We start from the raw sequence: 22,393 nt of genomic DNA on the forward strand, positions 1-22,393 counted from the left end.
GGAAGCAAGCGGTGCAGGAGAGAGACGGACACGCGGAGCGTGTGGTGAGCCGATCGAGCGCTCGTGGGCAGCTGCGAGGAAGCTGGGTGTTAGGCCGACACCCAGGTGTTTGTGTAGATGTCGCTCCCGCTAAGCGATCTGATAGCGGGAGTGACAAGGTGAAAGCGACGGGCCGCAGAGAGGCCATGGAAAAGGCAGCGGAAGTCGGGAGACTTGGTGATGGAATCCCCAACGTGGGCGACCTGGCCGTTGAGGGTAATCAAGTCTCGGGGACTGGGATGAGTGCCAGACCGAAGCCAGGGATCGGGAGGTCTCCAGTCTCGAGTGTGTGATGTAGGAGGGCAGCTGCAGAGAGCGTCTTGCCTGCTGCTAAGCCCGTACGGGATAAGCAGGTGAGACGCATACAGAAAAGAAGCACCAAGCTTATTTGTTGTTGTTTTTAAAGACAGCTTCCTGATCATTTTAACCTCTCGATTTTAAGGATTGTTTTTTTCTATTGAGTTTTAACCTCCACGTGTTCTTTTTATGGATTATTTATTTAATGAATATGAAGAACTGCACTATTTATTTGAACACTGTTTTTGTTTTGTTGACTGCTTTTAATAAAAGCACTATTGCACTTTTTGTATACCACCCCTTGCTCAGTTGTTTATTTGCCTCCATTGACTAGCTCACTCGGCAACATTATCGACGGTGTTGGGTTCGAGTGCTTCCAATAGCAAAGGGAGTGTGGAGCCTGAACCCACATCGTCACACTTGTTTAAATATTTTCTGTATGAATTGATTGTATACCAAGTAAAGCAATGCATCTTCACCAACAAAAGAAAACCACTCAGAGATAGAAGGAATAAATAATACCTGTATACTGATGTTTTATAAATGGATAGTTTTTTTTTTTTATTTTTTTTAAATGTATCATGTCTGGTAGTTCAAGTAAGCAAATTAAATGCTTTCATAAAATTTATGTATCGCATCCCCATGTAAACACCAGGCCTTAAGCAATAAATCTTTTGGTAACACTTAGTACAGCAAAAATGCATTTATTTACTCTTCTGTAACAAGACCTTAACAAACACTTCTTTGGGTCTTCATAACAGTTGTAAAGCATCAGTAAAGTGTTTATTCATCTGTGCATTGTGACCTAATAACATATCTTCACTTTCGAGCGGTCAGAGGTGATTTAGCTGTATAAGACCTGTTAATTTTACCATCATGTCAATGTGCCACGCAACACAGAGATGAAAAACGTATCTGCTGATATTACATAGTGTTATGAAGACCAAAAGAAGCCTTTGTTAATGTTACGTAAGACTCGTAGATGCATTTTTTCAGCATCCATATTAAAGTGTTATTTACCTATCTTTCTTAATTTTAGTAACAACTTAAGCTTTGTTGATTTAAATGCTTATTTTGTTGAATACTCAGTGGGGGTCTGAGCAATCTTTAGGACTACAATTACTAATCATCATAGTCAATAATAATTGGTTTTTAAAAACGACAATGCTCACTTTCATCAATTAGTTGATTATGTCATTAGGTGAAGTATGTTGTTCCACACAATTTCGTCACAACTTGAGTAAGAAAGTGCCAGAAAAGACCGTGAGACCCAATATTTTTCAAGTTTGGGAGCACTTTATTCTGAATATAGAAAGTAAAAAGGTGGTGAGTTGGCCTATACCGCCACCAAGTTTCCGTTTCCTCTTTTCTCTGTCCAGATGTCACCCCAAGCACCCTTTTTGCTGTCACTCTCACTACTTCTGCTGCAGTTGCCCAACTATATGGTAACTTTTCTCTGCCACCCAGTGCTCGCCTTACCTCCTCCCTAAACTAAACCTTGCAGTCTTCCTTTTTCAACTTCCACCATTTGATCCTTTGCCCTCCCTCTCCTCCTCTTCTTGATCTTCAACGTCATCCTACAGGCCAACATCTTATTCCGACTAACTACACTTTTCCCTGCCACCACTTTGCAGTCTTTAATCTCTTTCAGATTGTCTCTTCTGTATAGAATATAATCTACCTGTGTGCATCTTCCTCTAGTCTTGTATGTCACCCCACGTTCCTCCCTCTTCTTAAAATACACATTCTCCCCAGCCATGACCATCCTTTTTGCAAAATCCACTATCCTTTTGGCTTTCTCCATTCTTCTCTTTGACACCATACCTACCCATCACCTCCTCATCTCCTCTGTTCCCTTCACCAACATGTCCATTGAAATACACACCAATCGCCACTTTCTGTCCCTTGGGTATACTGTCCATCACCTCATCCAGCTCACTCCAGAAATCTTCTTTCTCATCCATTGAACACCCAACTTGCGGGGCATATGCACAACCTCATAACATTCATCATCACACCTTCAGTTTCCAGCTTCATAATCATTACTCTGTCTGACACACCTTCAAAACACTCTTGACATACTTCTCCTTTAGAATATCCCTACCCCATTTCTCCGCCATGATGGAACAATTTGGATCCACCTCCGATCCACCTGGCCTTACTCCCCTTCCATTTAGTATCTTGCACGCACAATATTTCGACCTTGCTTCTCTCCATCATATCGGCTAACTCTCTTCCCTTACCAGTCATACTGCCAACATTCAAAGTTCCTACCATCAGTTCCACTCTCTTTACCTTCCTCCTGTCCTTCTGCCTCCGGACATGTCTTCCCCCCCCCTCTTCTTCGGCCAACAGTAACCCAAGTTGTGCCAGCACCCTGTTGGCTAACAGTACTGGTGGCGACCGTTGTTAACCTGGGCCTCGACCACCGATCCGGTATGGAAATTTGCATCGTTGTCCACATATTGATCGGCCAAAATTTTACACCAGATCCCCTTCCTGACAAAACCCTCCTGAAGAGACACTGGTTTGTGCATCCCCTCTGGCTGGGTTAATCAATAACATTACGAGAGGTAAATAAGTCTATAGAAATTACCATTGAGATTCTGACTCATGCAAAAGTGACTACTTCTTGTATGTTCTGCTGTTGAATGACTTCTGGAAAAAGTGCCTTAGTTAAGGAGCCAAATTTCTTTAAACCAGGTGGATATTTTGGTAAGCATCTATGCCAAACCCACATATGTGAAAACTTGTGTGTTTGTAGGCAACATAATTTTCTTTTTCCTTGTCTTCCTCTGTTGGGGCACAATATTTAGGAGCTTCTATCCTTTTTATTGATATTTATAGGCTACCATTTGCAGTGTAGTGTTATGCTTTTTGTGTTCAATAGGCTACTATTGATAGTGAAGTAATGTGTACTGCTATTTACAAACCTTGCTTAAATGCATTATTACAAGAGTAAAGTCTTTGTGTTATTCAGAACATATTAATGGCGTACTGGCACATCCATTTGACCCAAGTTTTGTGTGTGTGTTTTGTTTTTTTTTTTTTTTTTTTTACCTCCTTTTCCAGTGCTTTAGCTTAATGTTTTTTTATTGAACGCTACATCTAAAAAAGTTCTGGAATTCTCAAGTTGAATTTGATATTTATGATTCTTCTGGAAGCAGTGTTTCCCACAATCCTTATGCTGTTAAACCAATTTGTAGCAGACAGACCAGTAATTGATTAACTTATAGGCAGCTCTCATATTGTTTGTATTGTTCAGTTGTAGTGTTTCAGAAAAAATGCTACAGTTAAACTTTTTAGTTTTTTTGGATTTTACTATATATAGCATCTAAATTGATACCTTTTGCAAGTCAGTGAAGCACACAGAATGATTTTCTGGCTGTATTGAAATTTTGTTCTTTTTTTCGCAGGAAGAAGTCCGTCAGTCTGTGGCTCCTGCAGAACCTGTCCAGTATTATTTTACTCTTGCACAACAGCCAGGTACTGTCCAGGTTCAGGGACAACAACAGGGACAACAGACTGCAGCATCTACTGCAACACTTCAACCTGGGCAGATAATTATAACACAGCCACAGCAAGGGCAGGTAAGATATGTGCTTAGCTGAATCTTATTCTCTTTATTAAATATAACAAATGAGAGGAGGAGGAAAGTGGGAGCATGCACTGATCACAGCACGTTGCCACTTCCACCTGGATTGAGATCAGTGTGTAGCCGTGCAACCATTTGCATTTTTTTACATTTATTTATACTCACAGTAACCAAATCTGTTAGGCAGGATCTACCTCTGAACAAGGTACCAATCCATCACAGTGCTCACTCATGCACATAAATATTTGTCGTCACATTGGAGACTGTTTAAGCATGCACATTTTATGAATTTGAACTTAAATCGGAGTACCAGGAAAAATGCAGGTAGACTTAGGGAAAACATGTTAACACCATACAGACAACTACAGGTTGGACACATGAATTGACCGCACTAACCACCGCAATACTCTTGTCACATTTGAAAACATTAGAATTACAAACAGGATTACAGATATCTGTGATACGTTTTCCTGAGGAGGTTTATTGTAATTACATTTTGACAGTTCAAGATTAGAATTGGGCATATCTATTTAGATTCAAATCTGGCCAAACCTGAGATTTTAGTCTGTAGACAATACCTGCTTGAATAAAACTATGCTATTTTTGCTTTAAAAACTGTAAAGTTCTATTTGGGAAAGCTAATTCTTATTCTAAATGGTATTTATTACTTCAAAATGAGTTACTTCCAGATCTTAAATTAATTTTAGATTATTTTAGTAATCATTTACTGTATATAGACCTAAATATAAGCTTGCATATTGATGCATTTTGTAGTCTTCTAGACACACTGGTATACAACGTGGATAGTAAGATTAATTAAAAAATATTGTCACAAAGCAGGCGTTTTGTGTTGAGTGAAACCTGTTCTACCTGTCAGTATGGTTTGCTCATTTGGCTTATTATATAGTCTTATTTTTATCCTTATTAAAATGGAGACCGTTTTAAGCATGCACATTTTATGAATGTGTTCTTGCCTCAGTGTCAGGGTCTGCTTAAGGTTTGCATTTTCTTCCTGTGTATTTGCAGATTGATTGGTATCAGTAATTTTGAGTAAGTTTACTCCCTCAAAAATATTGTCCTCTGTTCTTTTATTACCATATCCTCAGCAAGAGTAACTCATCATGTGTTAAACATTTGTTTGGGGCACTTTAGTCTTCTCTATTGTACACTGCCTTTTTCATTTTCCAATTGATTTTTGATTTAGCTATATATTTAAATGTATTCCTGTAGATTGCACCCTTTGTACTGTTTTAATGATAAACACGCAGAATAGTTAGATAATTGGCAATGTATTTTTATAATGAATAGATTGTGGTTAGTGCTGTTTAAACCAGTGGCTTAACTTGTGAATCAAACACACTACACTACCAATTGAAGACCTCGGTTCCAAAATCAGCAAAGTACAAAAGAAAAATTTTGGAGATAAATAGGAAAATAAATTTCAAGAAATTACAATCAAATTTTGAAACTTCTATTTGCTGAATGTTATTTGCCTCATTTGTGAATGTCATTTACAGTATAGATGAGAAATCAGATTTTTATTTTTTGTAAATGAAAAAAATGTATGTTTAGCAGGTTTTGGTGCTAACCAAAGGCTACGTTTTAGATTTACTGTAAGAAAGTTTCATGTTTACTCAAGCTGATCAAGAAATATTTAATAGAAAGCAAATAACTTCACAAAAATAAGTCTAACTAGTGTCCTAACAAAAATATTTCAAAAACTCTTCTAAATTATTCATTTACTGAGTAGTACGTGGCAAGTTTGAGAAACCTAAAATCCATAATATTAGTTTACAGAATGGATGTCAAATTTTGAGATGTTAATAGTCTATATCTTCGTCATCTATTTCCATATCACTCTCAGCAACTGTTTACTGCTTTGGCTGGCCTTTACTATGATGGGTCCGTACTTAGCAGATTTTGAAACTAAATCCCTAAAACTATAGCGCTACACTGTTGCAATTAGCAGGTTTTGAAGCTCAAACATATTTTCGGCGCATGACCAACTGCATGAAAATTCACAATCATGTGTTCACTAAATTTTACCAAAAGGTGTAATTAGCAGATTTTGGAACTCACATTGTATTACAATGTAGTACAATGTACAATTGTAGCTACCCAATACTTGAGAATTAAGCATATGCTTTCTTTCGCATTAAAGCATAAATATTACATCTATCAGTTTGAATTGTATTAACTTTTGGATCTTATTTTAAAAACTAAGGGTTTGTTTGGCACTCCTACACCCTTCCCATCTGAGCAGTTTTCTCAGAATTTGCTTAGCTGTCAAAATTGTAATCTTCCAAACTTACACTTCTACCTGCAAACCAGTCATGACACAAATAAAACCTTAGGGTTAGCTACATCAAGCGAGAGTTGCTTTCTTGGGCTTGCTATTTCAAATGTGTCTTCAATTCTTCAAATTGGGTAGATATTGAAATAAGAAAGCTACATGCAGCAGCTAACGGGCACCTGGTGGTTGGCATCACCTGGTGGAAAATACATTTTTTGCAATCTTGTAGAACAAAACAAAAGTGTTGTTGCTGATTCATATTTGGTTCTACTATTTTCCAGTTTTGAATCTGTGTTATTTAGAATTCAAGTACATTTTAAAAAATACCAAATAGATCATATCAGCCACAATTGACCTTTGCTGCTTACCCACACATTTTCCGTCAGGCAAAAAAAAAATAAAAAAAGATTTAAAAAGATGGCAGTGGTTTCATGTGCAGACGCCAATGACTTCTGAAAATGACAGGGTCCCTAGATTATGAGGAAAGCAAACCCCAGTAAATTCCTTAAATGGAAACATGGGAATTTTTGAGACGTATATATGAGAGGAGTATGTAAAAGTACCCATTTCAAGTGTGGTGAAGAAACTTTTTCATATATTTTATCTAATCCAAACCTACTCATAGTCAGGATTTTATTTATTTTAAACATTTAGATTGTTTCCCCAAAATAGAAGTCAAAGGACAAATTTATAAGCAGAAAGTCTGCTCCAGTAGATCATGTTAAGAAACATGCCACAATATTTGTTTTTTCAAAGGATACCTGTTTTTCTTCAAACAGCAGATATAATGGCTAAGAATTATTCTTAGAACATATTCAGAAACTAATGATTTGGCAGAGCTGTGTAATAATAATTGCCATTGCTAAACATATAATCATTTTAATGTAAATAGTTTTTGGGGAATTCCAGAAAGGAAGAAATAGAGTAATACCAGGCTTTTGTCTGAGATTGTGTTTCAAAATGTACTGCTGAAGAAACTTTATTATGCAGTTGTTGTAAATATGGAAAAGAGTAAGGGAAAGATTCTACCTTTTTAGGTACTATTTGAAATTCACAGTGCACCTTATTTCATTATCAGCATTGTTGCAGAATGCAAAACCATCCACGTTTCTAAAGGGTGTCCTTCTGAATTTTTGTTATAAATACTGGAGCAAAACATATTGATTCAAGAATTCCCAATCCTATTTTGCCTTAAAGTCATAAAATGTAATTGTTCCCAACAGAAGTAAATAGTCTTTTTGCAGCATTTAAGTAGATTTCATTATGTGGCTAGAACAAACACTTTACCACTATATTACCTACTTTATTTTGGCAAAACAGCCTGTAGAGTGTTTAATATATCTGGTTTTATTTGGTCAATCCCCTGAGCTGTATGTGGTCAATTGCATCATTGTACAGTATTGTGAGGGGAACTTTTGGTATCAAGTTTGTTAAAAGTGAAAAGAATATTTTTTTTATGTATCACACTAAGTATTGTGAATTTAATTCTTCCATCCCTCTCTATCTGTGTCGCACCTTAGAATACACCAGTAACAATGCAGGTTGGTGAAGGTCAGCAAGTGCAAATTGTGCAGGCTACACAAAGTCAGACTCCTCAGGCTCAAGCAACGTCTGGACAAACCATGCAGGTCATGCAACAGATCATCACCAATACTGGGGAAATTCAACAAATACCGGTAAGTTGCTAAAGATGCAGCATCCAGTTTTGCAAAAAGCTCCATATACCTTGAAAGACTTAACTGTCTTTATATTTTTCCAGATGGAACCCTTTTCCTTATTTTACTTTATAGCAGAGAATAAAGTGCTTCTAATGTGTTGTAGTTGGATGTTAATGGGAAGTTTAAGATTGTGGTATACCAAATTAATTACAAACTGCTGCCTTTTATAGTGACAACAACTAAATATGTAATCCTGAACAAAGTAACTTGCATCTAAGATGTAATAAGTGGTATGTTTAGATTAGACGGCATATTGGTAAAATCGGTGGTTCGCAACCATACTCTTCAGGATCCCCTATGGCTATAGATTTTTGTTCCAAAAGTTTCCCAATCAGTCAGTCATTTTCTTTCTAACTTATCTCCATAGCATATCCTAGTAACACTGGGAACATGGTATGATGCAGCCTTGAACAAAGATCCTTTAAACGTGATCTAAAATTTTAAGTATCAGTTGCTATTTATAGCTTTTGCTTTTTGTTGTTCATGCTCCATTATTAAATCAATTGGTTAGTTACCACAAAATTTACTGTATTTTCTTTATTGGTACTTTTTTGCTTCTGTTAATCACATTGTAATTAATAAAACTGCCTAATTTAATCAATTTATGCTTTTTGTTTTTCCTACAGGTACAGCTAAATACAGGTCAGCTCCAGTACATTCGCCTTGCTCAGCCAGTTTCTGGGGCTCAAGTGGTACAAGGGCAAATTCAGGCGCTGGCTGCCAACACACAACAGGTAATTAACTCTGCATTCATGTATGCAAAATGTATCATAATTAAATTGAAAATGACTGTCTTTCAGTGTAGGAATGAAATACATTTGTTTGTGAAACTGATGTTCCTTCTCTTCAGGACAATCGCTTATTATCTAGATTAAATTATGTAATATTCAAAGTACCTCTGAGTAGATTACTTTATGGTCTGCTGTTTTAACTGCAATGAAAACCTACCCCTGTTGTTTTATGATGCTGCTTATTAGCTATGGATGAGCAACACTTACACATACTGTACATGTCTGACTAGTGTGATGATATAGTTGTGTGATATTATAGTTGTGTGATACTAAAACCTCTGTAGCTATTCTGTTTTAAAATCTACTTGTCCACAATCCAGCTAATAGTTTTAACAAATACTCATTTCTAATTATGCCTGTACACCAGCACTAAAAGTAACTTTAAATTAGTGTGGACAGCGATTAAAATTTTTAATCACGATTAATCGCATGATTTAGACAAAATTCAATAATGAACTGAAAAGCAGTGTATTGCGTGTATTTGGTTTGCAAACACTTTAAACAAATAAGGTGCTTTTTAGCAGCAGTATTCCTTTTACATAGTAGCAGTTAAACTACTTCTTGTAAATCTCAACTTAAACAATAATTTAATCAAATCAAATATAAAACCAAAGCTATTTGACACTGCCAGGGCATTGATATTTTATCTAGGTTGTTATAGAAAAACAAGTGTTACCCTCAGAGTCCAGAGGCACGATCACAGCATTGTAACAGGCACCTTCCGAACAACAGCAAGTCAACATTTCTAAATCTGTTTTCTTTTTTATCTGAACACATACCAGCAGAAACACTTTCTTTTTATTTGGGAGCAGCATAAACAGTCTGTTTTCTGTAGCAATTCTTTGTGGGCTAATATTTTTTCCAAGAAATTCAGTTATCTGAAAAGCGAACAAAACAATGGTTTCACACACAAGTCAACATAAGACGTCTGTTGCTGCCGGTGCCTATTTGCAGTTTCTGGCTGTGTGGCTCGATGGCCAGCAGGAATTCACGGTGGGCTGGTTGCCTCCTGGCTGCATTTGTGAGACAGGTGCGCGGTGGTGGCAGTTGCAGTGAGACGCCATATGGTTTATACCTCCTGTCATCCTAAGTATTTGTCCTCCCAAATGAACGTTGCCATAGGTGCATCAGCTACACGAACGGTGATCAACATGATCAGCTGATGCCGGTACCTCACTTTCATTTTCAATCTATATCTACAGATCACTTGCATCAAAATCTGGAGTCTGACAAATCATTGTCCGATTTAGCGATACTACGAAAAAACTCAACCACAGATTATTTTGCATTGAGCATTCACTTTGGTATCTCTCCACATGCCATTTTAGAAGCTGTTTTCTCTTCACTACTCATGCATTCGCAGAGTATGAAGGTCAAATCAACAAAGCTAACTTTCCTTCTAGCAAAAGCGGAACAAGAAGATCACTGATCTCAATCGATCGCTAGCGAGACTGAGACTTCCAATAAAATATAATAACAAAAACTGCATTAGTGCACAATAAAATAATTGTTGCCGTTAATGCGTTAACAGCACGTTAATTTGTCCAGTCCTACTTTAAATACTTCATTATTTAGTTGTGGATTTTTATCCATTCTAGGTAAGTAAAGTGGAAAAATCATGGTTTCTCTATTATATATACAGTAATTCCTCCTCGATCGCGGGGGTTGCGTTCCAGAACCCCCCGCGATAGGTGAAAAATCCAGTAGAGACCATATGTTTGTATGGTTATTTTTATATATTTTAAGCTCTTAGAAACTCTCCCACACTGTTTATAAATATTCTCCGCACAGTTATACAGTAAACCCTCATTTATAGCGGTTGATCCTCTCCAGACAGATAAATGCATTTCCAAGAAGTAGGATTCTTTATTTATAAATCTAATATTTTCACAGAGCATTGAAAACCTGTTTATGACCTTCTAAATACGTTTTTTTAACATTATTAGAGTTCTCTAGACATGAAGTAACACCCTTTAGTCAAAAGTTTAAACTGTGCTCCATGACAAGACAGAGATGACAGTTCTTTCTCACAATTAAAAGAATGCAAACATATCTTCCTGTTCAAGGTGCGCCGTCAGGAGCAGAGAATATCGGAGAGAGAGTAAAGTAAACAGTCAAAAATCAACAGGGCTGTTGCGCTTTTAAGTATGCAAGCACCGCGATAAAGCGGCGCAATGAAGGGATCAATGTGAAGGTAGCCTTTCAGCATTTTTACAGGCGTCCGTATCTTCTAAGCAAACAGCCACTGTGCAAACAGCCCCTCTGCTCACCCCCTCCGTCAGGAGCAGATAATGGGGCTAATCATACGTCTCCCTGATAATATTGCATGATGGATAAGTATCTGCCTGTATTTCTCAGAGAGAGTGAGAGACACAGAGAAAAGCAAACAATGAAAAATCAATACGGGCTGCTAGAGCTTTTAAGCAGCGCGCGGCAAGCATATCGTATATCACTGAGGAGTTTTATTTAATATGTAATACATGCTCTGATTGGGTAGCTTCTCAGCCATCCGCCAATAGCGTCCCTTGTATAAAATCAACTGGGCAAATCAACTGAGGAAGCATGTACCATAAATTAAAAGACCCATTTTCCGCAGAAATCTGCGAACCAGCGAAAAATCCGTAATATATATTTAGATATGCTTACATTTAAAATCCGCGATGGAGTGAAGCCGCGAAAGTCGAAGCGCAATATAGCGAGGGATTACTGTGTGTGTGTATATATGTGTGTGTGTGTGTGTGTGTATGTATGTATGTATGTATATATATATATATATATATATATATATATATATATATATATATATATATATATATATATATATATATATATATATATATATATATATGTGTGTGTGTGTATATATATATAATGTGTGTGTGTGTGTATATATATATATATATGTGTGTGTGTGTGTATATATATATATATATATATATATATATATATATATATATATATATATATATATATACACACACACACACACTAGCAAAATACCCGCGCTTTGCAGCGGAGAAGTAGTGTGTTAAAGAAGCAATGAAAAAGAAAAGGAAACATTTTGAAAATAACGTAACATGATTGTCAATGTAATTGTTTTGTCACTGTTGTGAGTGATGAGTGTTGCTGTCATATATATATATATATACTCTCACCTAAAGGATTATTAGGGACACCTGTTCAATTTCTCATTAATGCAATTATTTAATCAACCAATCACATGGCAGTTGCTTCAATGCATTTAGGGGTGTGGTCCTGGTCAAGACAATCTCCTGAACTCCAAACTAAATGTCAGAATGGGAAAGACAGGTGATTTAAGCAATTTTGAGCGTGGCATGGTTTTTGGTGCCAGACGGGCCGGTCTAAGTATTTCACAGTCTGCTCAGTTACAGGGATTTTCACGCACAACCATTTCTAGGGTTTACAAAGAATGGTGTGAAAAGGGAAAAACATCCAGTATGCGGCAGTCCTGTGGGCAAAAATGCCTTGTTGATGCTAGAGGTCAGAGGAGAATGGGCCGACTGATTCAAGCTGATAGAAGAGCAACTTTGACTGAAATAACCAATCGTTACAACCGAGGTATGCAGCAAAGCATTTGTGAAGCCACAACACGCACAACCTTGAGGCAGATAGGCTACAACAGCAGAAGACCCCACCGGGTACCACTCATCTCCACTACAAATAGGAAAAAGAGGCTACAATTTGCACGAGCTCACCAAAATTGGACAGTTGAAGACTGGAAAATTGTTGCCTGGTCTGATGAGTCTCGATTTCTGTTAAAACATTCAAATGGTAGAGTCAGAATTTGGTGTAAACAGAATGAGAACATGGATCCATCATGCCTTGTTACCACTGTGCAGGCTGGTGGTGGTGGTGTAATGGTGTGTAGGATGTTTTCTTGGCACACTTTAGGCCCCTTAGAGCCAATTGGGCATCGTTTAAATGCCACGGGCTACCTAAGCATTGTTTCTGACCATGTCCATCCCTTTATGACCACCATGTACCCATCCTCTGATGGCTACTTCCAGCAGGATAATACACCATGTCACAAAGCTTGAATCATTTCAAAGTGGTTTCTTGAACATGACAATGAGTTCACTGTACTAAAATGGCCCCCACAGTCACCAGATCTCAACCCAATAGAGTATCTTTGGGATGTGGTGGAACGGGAGCTTCGTGCCCTGGATGTGCATCCCACAAATCTCCATCAACTGCAAGATGCTATCCTATCAATATGGGCCAACATTTCTAAAGAATGCTTTCAGCACCTTGTTGAATCAATGCCACGTAGAATTAAGGCAGTTCTGGCAAACCTTGGAATTCCCACTAAGTGCGACTCATACGCTCCCACTGGTTACGTCCCTACCCTTTGTACACACCCCTCTCCCACCTCGCTACTACCGTCGTCGGGTGTCTTGGTGGATTATATATAGAAAAGCAGCCAAAACCACACAGAGCAATGAAACGTCTATGTCAGTCACAGGTGCATCTGGACTGTGTAAAGACGACGACTCAAGTGATGAGTTGGAGGTGGGCACATAAGCGGGAAGTGCATACTGAACGAGAATTCAGCAGACTAGCATGATAGACAGAGCTGAATGGACGTCTTTCTCCTCTCCTCCCGTTCCACACCCCACGGCGTGCACCCCCATCCCTCCATCTGGCAGGAGAAGGCGCGAGGGTGGTCCGCCAGTTTTCAGTCACGGACGATTGTGTGTTGGTTCGTTCTGTGCATTGTTACAATGTTGCTTTTCTTGCTGATTTATTACATTACCGATTTTTCAAATGTTAATTTTCTCCCTGTGCTTAAAAATCATTAAAAAACCGGCCTGATTATGTGGCGTATGGTACGCCGCAGGTTGGCTAGTTTTTTAAAAACATCTTCTTTGAAAACTGACCTAAAGAATCTTATTACCTATATTGTTTATAAATATTTTTGGTCATTGTAGCTATGTTTGTTCAAGGTTTTCAAAATACTGCAGCTTCAGCTCCTACAGTTCTTCATTTTAAAAGTTTTAGTAAACTTTAAAGCAAAAACAGTTCACACAAAAATAAATAGAAAGAAAGGAAACCTTGTTTAAGATGTTTGTTTAATGCTCAGATATCTTACACTTCTTTCAATTCCCATCTTAGGCATACAGGACATTTATCAAAATGTGATTAGAAATCTGTATGCCATTATACTGTTAGATTTTCTTTCAAACAGTTCATGCTGCTGGAAGAGAGGCTATATTCCTGAAGAGCTAATTAACATTCTGTTATTACAAATGTAGTTGGGAATCATCTATTACATGTTATCTTATAGGGGTAAAAGATTATACCCTTATCTATGAAACTATGAGAAATTTATTACGGTACCAGATATTTGACAGGGCAACCTATCTTTTAGTGTGTTCTGTTGCACCATGCCAGTGGCTTGAAAGACATAAACCCCTCTGTGGTCTTTCATATTTTTGAACCCCTTTCACCAGCAGATGGCACATGGGAGCCTAGTAACATGAGTAAACTTAAGCAAAATTTCAGCAGAGTTCTATATGGGCTAGTTGTTACTTTGACCTCTTTTCTGTGTGTTCTGTTGCTGTGTTTTTAATGATTTAGAAATACATTTTAGCACCTGGATGGCATGGTGGAGGTGGAGTGGGACTAGAGTGTAGCCGTGCAATGGGCGACACCTCAGCACAACAATGGAGCGTTGAGGTTTCTTATGGTGGCTGGAGTGCCACTCTGCCACCAGCCCCCAAGTTTTCTCTGCAGGTTGGGCAATGTGTAAATACTTTGTGTATATGTTTAAATAATACTATTTTTTTCAGGTGGCACGGTGGCTTAGTAGGTAGCAGTTAGGAGACCTGGGTTCGCTTCCGGGAACCTCCCTGCATGGAGTTTGCATATTCTCCCCGTGTCTTCATGGGTTTCCTCCCACAGTCCAAAGACATGCAGGTTAAGGTGCATTGGCGATCCTAAATTGTCCCTAGTGTGTGCTTGGGGTGTGTGTGTGTGTGTGTGTGCGGCCTGCGGTGGGCTGGCGCCCTGTCCGGGGTTTGTTTCCTGCATTGCGCCCTTTGTTGGCTGGGATTGGCTCCAGCAGACCCCCCCATGACTCAGTAGTTAGGATATAGCGGATTGGATAATGGATGGATGGACTATTTTTTCGTAATATAAAATCAAGTAAGTACCAATGTGTATTAAAAATTCCCACACATTGCAGGTTGTTTATGTTGTATTGTATTGTTCTTCGGGCTCCTGTCTTTCACTTTTCTTTCTTCCTGTTTCTCTCCATAACACATTGGAACACCAAAAACGTCTCAATGAAAGAAAATCTAGCTACAACCTTAGAACACCAAATCTTCAAAACTTTTAAATAGGTTCAGTATGAATTTATACATCTGTTATTATTAACAGTTTAAATTATAAATAAATGTTTAGGAATCTTGTAATGCTTGATTTAAATTGTCACATTTTGTTTCTAGTGGATTACATTTTTAATTTACACCATTAGGTTTGCTGCTCGATATAAGTCAGTTTATGCTGAAAAAGGCAATGGTGCTTTTTATATCTCAGATTACCTTTTATTTTTTTTTTGACACATGACAAAGAAGTTGATGTTACCATTCCACTCATGCTGTGTGCACTTGCTATGGGGCAGACAGCAAATACAGGAATAGTTTCCCACTTATGCATTTCATGAGATCGCATATAAAACTAATGACACATTAGCTCTGTGTGCAGCTCTGTTGCTCTACCCACAAACACCACAGAGCCAAATACAGCTTGAATTAAGGTTAAAATGAATAATATTATGAAACACAGTGTTTATTCTTTGCATAGATTTCCATTTAAGATCTTAGCAAACATATTTTTTTTTTAAATAGCACTTTCTTGGAACAGAAAATTGTTATAGTAATAGTAATAAGCAAAACAAACTATACTGCTCAAAATAATTAAAGGAACACTTTTTAATCAGAGTATAGCTTCAAGTCAATTTAACTTCTGGATATTGATCTGGTCAGTTAAGTAGCAGAGGGGGTTGTTAATCAGTTTCAGCTGCTTTAGTGTTCATGAAATTAACAACATGTGCACTAGTAGAGGGGCAACAATGAGAAGACCCCCCAGAACATAAATGAAGGTCACTGACATTTTTCCCTCCTCATCTTTTCTGACTGTTTATCACTAGTTTTGCATTTGGCTATGGTCATTGTCACTACTGGTAGCATGAGGCGATACCTGGACCCTACAGAGGCTGCACAGGTAGTCCAACTTCTCCAGGATGGCACATCAGTAAGTGCCATTGCCAGAAGGTTTGCTGTGTCTCTCAGCACAGACTCAACAGCATGAATTAGATTCCAGCAGATAGGCAGTTACTCTAGGAGAGCTGGATAGGGCAGTAGAAGGTCCTTAACCCATCAGCAGGACCGGTATCTGCTCTTTTGGGCAAGGAGGAACAGGATGGACACTGCCAGAGCCCTACAGAATTACCTCCAGTAGGCTACTGGTGTGAATGTCTCTGGCCAAGCAATCAGAAACAGACTTCATTAGGGTGGCTTGAGGGCCCGACGTCCCCTATTGGGCCCTGTGCTCACTGCCCATCACCATGAAGCTCAATTGGAATTTGCCATAGAATACCAGAATTTTCAGGTCCACCACTGGCGCCCTGTGCTTTTCACAGATGAAAGCCGGTTCACCCCGAGCACATGTGATAGATGTGAAAGGGTCTGGAAGATCCGTGGAGAAACGTTATTCTGCCTGTAAAATCATTTAGCTTGACCGGTTTGGTGGTGGGTCAGTGATTGTCTGGGGAGGAATATCCATGGAGGCACACACAGACCTCTACAGGCTAGACAACGGGACCATGACTATCATTAGGTATCAGGATGAAAACCTTGGACCCATTGTCAGACCCAGTGCTGGTGCAGTGGGTCCTGGGTTCCTCCTGGTGCACGACAATGCCCGGCCTCATGTGGCGAGAGTATGCTGGCAGTTCCTAGAGAATAAACAAATTGATACTATTGACTGGCCCTCATGTTTGCCTGACCTAAATCCAATAGAACACCTCTGGGACGTTATGTTTCGGCTCATCCGATGTCACCAGATTACACCTCAGACTGTCCAGGAGCTCAGCGATGCCTTGGTCCAGATCTAGAGGAGGTCCACCAGGATACCATCCGTCATCTCATTAGGAGCATGCCCTGACGTTATCAGGCATGCATACAAGCACCGTAAAAACTACTGACTACGATTTTGAGTTACTGCAATGAAATTTTGGCAAAATGGACTAGTCGGCCACATCATTTTTTTCACTTTGATTTTTGGGGTGTCTTTGAATTCAGCCCTCTGTTGATTGATTGATAATTTTCATTTCCATCAGATGATGTGGCATCCTTTTGTTCCTAACACATTACCCAGTCCATATCAGTATACATATCCAGCATGATTTTTTTTTTTTTGCCATTGAGGTCTGATGTGTTTTCAAACTGTTCCTTTTATTTTTTTTGAGCAGCTTGTTTCAATCACATGGGCACATAAAATAATTAATGAAGTAAAAACTACCATAAAAACTTAACATTAACTAAATACAAATATATATAAAAAAAAAAAATTACACGGACATTTCATGGAGTATATACGTAACGTATAAGCAGCATGATGTGGAAGAAAGCATGCATTGTCCATTCTGCTATGTTTTTTTGGTGTACCAGGCCTGTTAGGAAGTAGCTTTAACAGGGGCACAGGCATCCAGCTACAAAAACCCTGACTTGCTTTACACAGTAAATGGCTGAATTCCAGCTTGTACAAGGATCTGACTGGGCTTCATCTGATAACAAAGGTGTAAATCAGAGGTGACTTGACATCTCCAGAGGCCCCTTTGGACATGTTTTGGGTCAGACGTTGTGAATTTGTTCAAATTAGGACAAAGTCCTGTAGTTCAAGGAATGACGACTAAGATGGACAGAAAAACCCACCTTTTTAAAGATACTGATTTTGTAACTGTGGAAGTGACTTTATTCAGGAGAAGGTTCCCCAAGGTAAAGCTTCTGTGGTTGTAGTCTGAAGGCTGAGAAGCAGCCATCACTTCAAGAAAGGAAATTTGGCATTCACACTCTTGTGTCAGAAACAGTAATGCTTTTCTCAAAGATACAGATGACATAGTACAGCAATGGGCCTAACAGCCTAAGTAAGCTGATGAAGCAGCAGCAGCACAGCACTGACGAGGATCATGCATCAAAGAGAGATGGTGCACTCCATTGCATGAAGAAATTTCCACTTGAACCCAGAGCAACAACTCCACACAACATCGGACGTCATCCATAAAGACTTAGTATCATAAAGTATTTATTTGTGCCAAGATAAAGCAGAACGCTACCAGTAAACAGCCAGCCTATATGTTTTGTTTGTCTAATCTGTCTGTGTCCAGTCTTATGTGTATGTGTATATATATATATATATATATATATATATATATATATATATATATATATATATATATATATATATATATATATATATATATATATATATATATATATATATATACATATACACAGTAATCCCTTGCTATATCATGCTTCGGCTGAATGGGTCACAAAAAATACATTAGCGCTCTATTTGAAATTTTTAGCGGTTGTATTAATAATAAAGGATAAGTGTTGCAAAATTAATATAAAAATAATAATAATCTAGGCTATAAATTAGTTAAAATGGGGCCCTTTGTAGTTTAAACACCTGTTGAAGATTTGCATATGATGAAAAATATAGGCTGCCCAGGGGTGCAGTAGTAATGCTGCTTGGTCTGGTTTAAGATGAAATGGAAAGAGGACCACAGAGGGATTTTGCCTTCTATCCCACAGTATGGCTCATGACAGCTTTCAATACAGTGACCACTCTACTATTACACCATGCACACAACTATTTGGTTTCCATCTGTTTGAGAATGAAACAGTCATGTAACTTTGCAATTTTTATTCAAGATACCTGTACAACACACAACCATACAAAGTTTCATACACACTATACATCACATTAGTTAACATTTTCTTTCAGATTCTATGAGAGTCAGTATTTTGGAATTTCCCAAAAAAGGTTTTAAACGAAACCTGTGTTTAGATCTTCAGATCCTGGACTGAGATCCCTGATGCTGAACCACAATTCCTATCACAATCTGGAGTCTGTTGATGTACCAGGAACAGGTTACAGATTGTAGCTTACATTCCCAGTACTTTATTGTTGCTTACACAAGCTGGTCCTTGGTTAGTGGCTTTACAGTCCTCCTAATGTACTGCTTTATTGAGTGCCATATCGGCTCAGAGTGATTTAGATCTAGAAACCTGTACAAACAACTGGCTTTTCACACCTTTATACATTGCCACCTGTGCCCTTAGCTTGTTTAAGGATTTTCTGGAATATGGGGGAGTGGAAACTGCACTGTTCAGAAGTGTGAGATATGAAAGCACTTTCTAATCTTATTTTCTTGAGAAAGTAACATGAATATCTGAAGTTTCTCGTGCTTTAATTTTTGTTTCTATGTGGAAATGCACTCTAAATAAAAGGGGTTTTGAATGTCCCGTTTTGGTGCTTCTGTCCTTTCAATTGTCAGTGTAGCGCATTGCACGTAACTACTAGATTACTTGACCCAACTCTTTAATATGACATACAGATTTAAACATGCTCTGAACACACTCTGATCTCTGGCCACAGCACAGGGAGGCCATGTAAACTTGAACAAGCCCCTTTGCATGGCTTGCCAGTGAGACATATCCTCACTTGGATTTGACCATTCATGTAAATTGGTGAACAAGTGGAGTGTGTGTAATGCTTATATGCTATGTGTGCACTTGGTGACTCGAATCAGCACGAGAGAGAATGGATCGGTGTTAGAAAAGGGCACCGTGGAACAGGGCCAATAGAGTTGAAATGTAGCCAGTGAGAGATGTGGAGTGTTCTTCAGCTGAAGTAGTATATTAGTTAGAACAATCACATATCAATCACTCTGGTCTGCTGTTTAACAAATGTAACTGTCGTAAGGACCAATATTTTTTTTTTTTTGGTTTTCAACCCTCAAATTTTGCAGATTCTGTAATTCCATTTTTAGTATAGTCTACAGTAAATTGAAAATTTTTAAAATTGATAATTCCCCAGCCATGATCCTTCTTTGCTTTTAACACTAGAATTACCAGAGCCTACGAAAAAACTCGTAATTCCATCCCACCTTAAATCGCTTCTTAAAATCGTTCACAGCTCTCCACCAGCGTCTTTTGTCATCTAAATGTGCTGATAAAAATCAGGCTGCAAGCAGCCGGCTATTCCATCCCCCCACCGACTTAGAACGTGCACAAACTTCTCCCAGCTCATGCCTTGATTGATTATCTGGGAGTGAAGTGGAGTTTTAGAGTGGAAAGAATAGATCATTATTTGGAATACACGCATTTCACGTGTGTTCCGTTTCTACAGTAATCCGTGTAAACACATTTTTAAAACAGAAACGTTTTTCATATTGTAGTAGTAAATGACAAAATGTAAGCATAAACTATATAATGTATGAAGCCTGAAGTCCAAATATCAAACACTTTCACAAAAGGTACACATATAACAGAACAAGTATGCTTTTATTCAAAAATATAACTGCAGAAAAAAGCCACCTTAGCATGCCATATTGACACATACTTACTACAGACGTAGCATAATGGTATCAGCCACTGACTAGTATCCAAAAGGTCATGAGTTCGATCCCACATGGTTCAGTTTTGAGAAGTAAACTGCTCTTATTCTTACTATTTTAGTATAAAAACACGCATTTGATTTCAGTGTGTAACAGCCAGTAATTTATGATACTTGTAAAGGTTAGTTTTTTTTATTCACTTTTCATTCTCAGTCTCAGTCGTGTTCAGGATCCTTCCCTACCCCCATCTGAGAATGCTGTTTTCACATAAAGATGCGCTGTAGCTCTGCAGCGTACTTGTGACTGCATTCTCGTACCAATGCTTGCGAACTGAAGTGCCTGCGTGCACTTTTCGTGGCATTACACGCCTATTTTTGAGCATGCCCGTGTCGCTCAAACACAGGAACATATGTTGGTGTACAAGAATAAAAAACAAGTGCACTTTTATTCTAGACTATAAGTGAAGAAAAAATAAAGCAAGTTACAGTAGGCGGTTGATACGACAGCTTGCGTGGTGCAATGCTAAGAACTGCTGATTTCCGATCCGTGCTATATAAAATCATCACATTCAAATATTAACAATTTCCACACACCCTTCCTACATTCACGACATGTGTACTTGTTGCAGTGTACACATCTCTCTGTGCTATGGTTCCTATTACACTGAATGAGCACCTGACATTGTACTTTCTTCCCTATATAAATAACATTCGAGTATAGCGCGTCTCCAAATAAATCACATTTGAGTTATAGCGCGTCTTTATGTGAAAACAGCATTGTCAGATTTTTGGGGAATCGTGAACGCGACTGAGAGAATGGAACTGAATAAAAAAAGACTGAAATCAAATGTATGTTTTATTCTAAAATAGTTAAGTACATGCAATATTATTTGAAAGCGAACAGCGTCAGATCGGGTTTGAATACACGCTGACGCTGAACTCCCTGTCTATCTACATAGTAATAACAGTAATTTTATTATTATATAGGAGCTTCCCTGTCTGCCTATCATATAGTGCCTTTCCTTCCTACCTATCTATATATCTATCCCCTTAGCTGTTTTTTATATCTATTATACAGTGCCTTCCCTGTTTATTTATATATCTAGTGCCTTCTCTGCCTGTTTGTCTGTCTGATTGCATATAGCGCTGAACTTACTGCTCTGTACTATTCTGTCCTCTGCATGTCCTGGAGTACAAAAGAAACAGCACCATACAGCAACATGTGCGAACTGGCAAGATCGGGGAAAAAACACGCGGTCACTGATTACAAACCGCAAGATGAATGAAAGAGACAATATATGTAAAAACATCATCGCACTAATGCAATATTATTTGAAAACGAACAGCGTCAGATCGGGTTTGAATACACGCTGACGCTATTACAGAAGGCGTCAGCTTATTCAGTGCAGCAGTTTCAACGCACAGTACATGCAATATTATTTGAAAACGAACAGCGTCAGATCGGGCATATTCAAACCCGATCTGACGCTGTTCGCTTTCAAATAATATTGCATGTACTTAACTATTTTAGAATAAAACATACATTTGATTTCAGTCTTTTTTTATTCAGTTCCATTCTCTCAGTCGCGTTCACGATTCCCCATCATCAATCTGACAATGCTGTTTTCACATAAAGAGCGCTATAACTCAAATGTGATTTATTTGGAGCGCTATACTCGAATGTTATTTATATAGGGAAGAAAGTACAATGTCAGGTGCTCATTCAGTGTAATAGGAACCATAGCACAGAGAGATGTGTACACTGCAACAAGTACACATGTCGTGAATGTAGGAAGGGTGTGTGGAAATTGTTAATATTTGAATGTGATGATTTTATATAGCACGGATCGAAATCAGCAGTTCTTAGTATTGCACCACGCAAGCTGTCGTATCAACCGCCTACTGTAACTTGCTTTATTTTTCTTCACTTATAGTCTAGAATAAAAGTGCACTTGTTTTTTATTCTTGTACACCAACATATGTTCCTGTGTTTGAGCGACACGGGCATGCT

At 38.3% G+C, this 22,393-nt stretch overlaps 1 protein-coding gene across 6 annotated transcripts in view; it reads left to right on the top strand.

Annotated features, from left to right (window-relative positions):
* Positions 1 to 22,393, top strand: part of nfyc (nuclear transcription factor Y, gamma) — a 112,804-nt gene that overhangs the window by 83,365 nt on the left and 7,046 nt on the right. For all 6 annotated transcript variants that reach the window (XM_039739433.1, XM_039739438.1, XM_039739437.1 and 3 more), the window contains exons 6-8: positions 3,753 to 3,926; positions 7,745 to 7,900; positions 8,569 to 8,676. In XM_039739433.1, coding sequence (XP_039595367.1) covers positions 3,753 to 3,926; positions 7,745 to 7,900; positions 8,569 to 8,676 — 438 coding nt within the window. The remainder of the gene's footprint in view (positions 1 to 3,752; positions 3,927 to 7,744; positions 7,901 to 8,568; positions 8,677 to 22,393) is intronic.

This window comes from Polypterus senegalus, chromosome 17, assembly GCF_016835505.1.
Source record: "Polypterus senegalus isolate Bchr_013 chromosome 17, ASM1683550v1, whole genome shotgun sequence".
In the NCBI taxonomy this organism is placed as follows: domain Eukaryota; kingdom Metazoa; phylum Chordata; class Cladistia; order Polypteriformes; family Polypteridae; genus Polypterus; species Polypterus senegalus.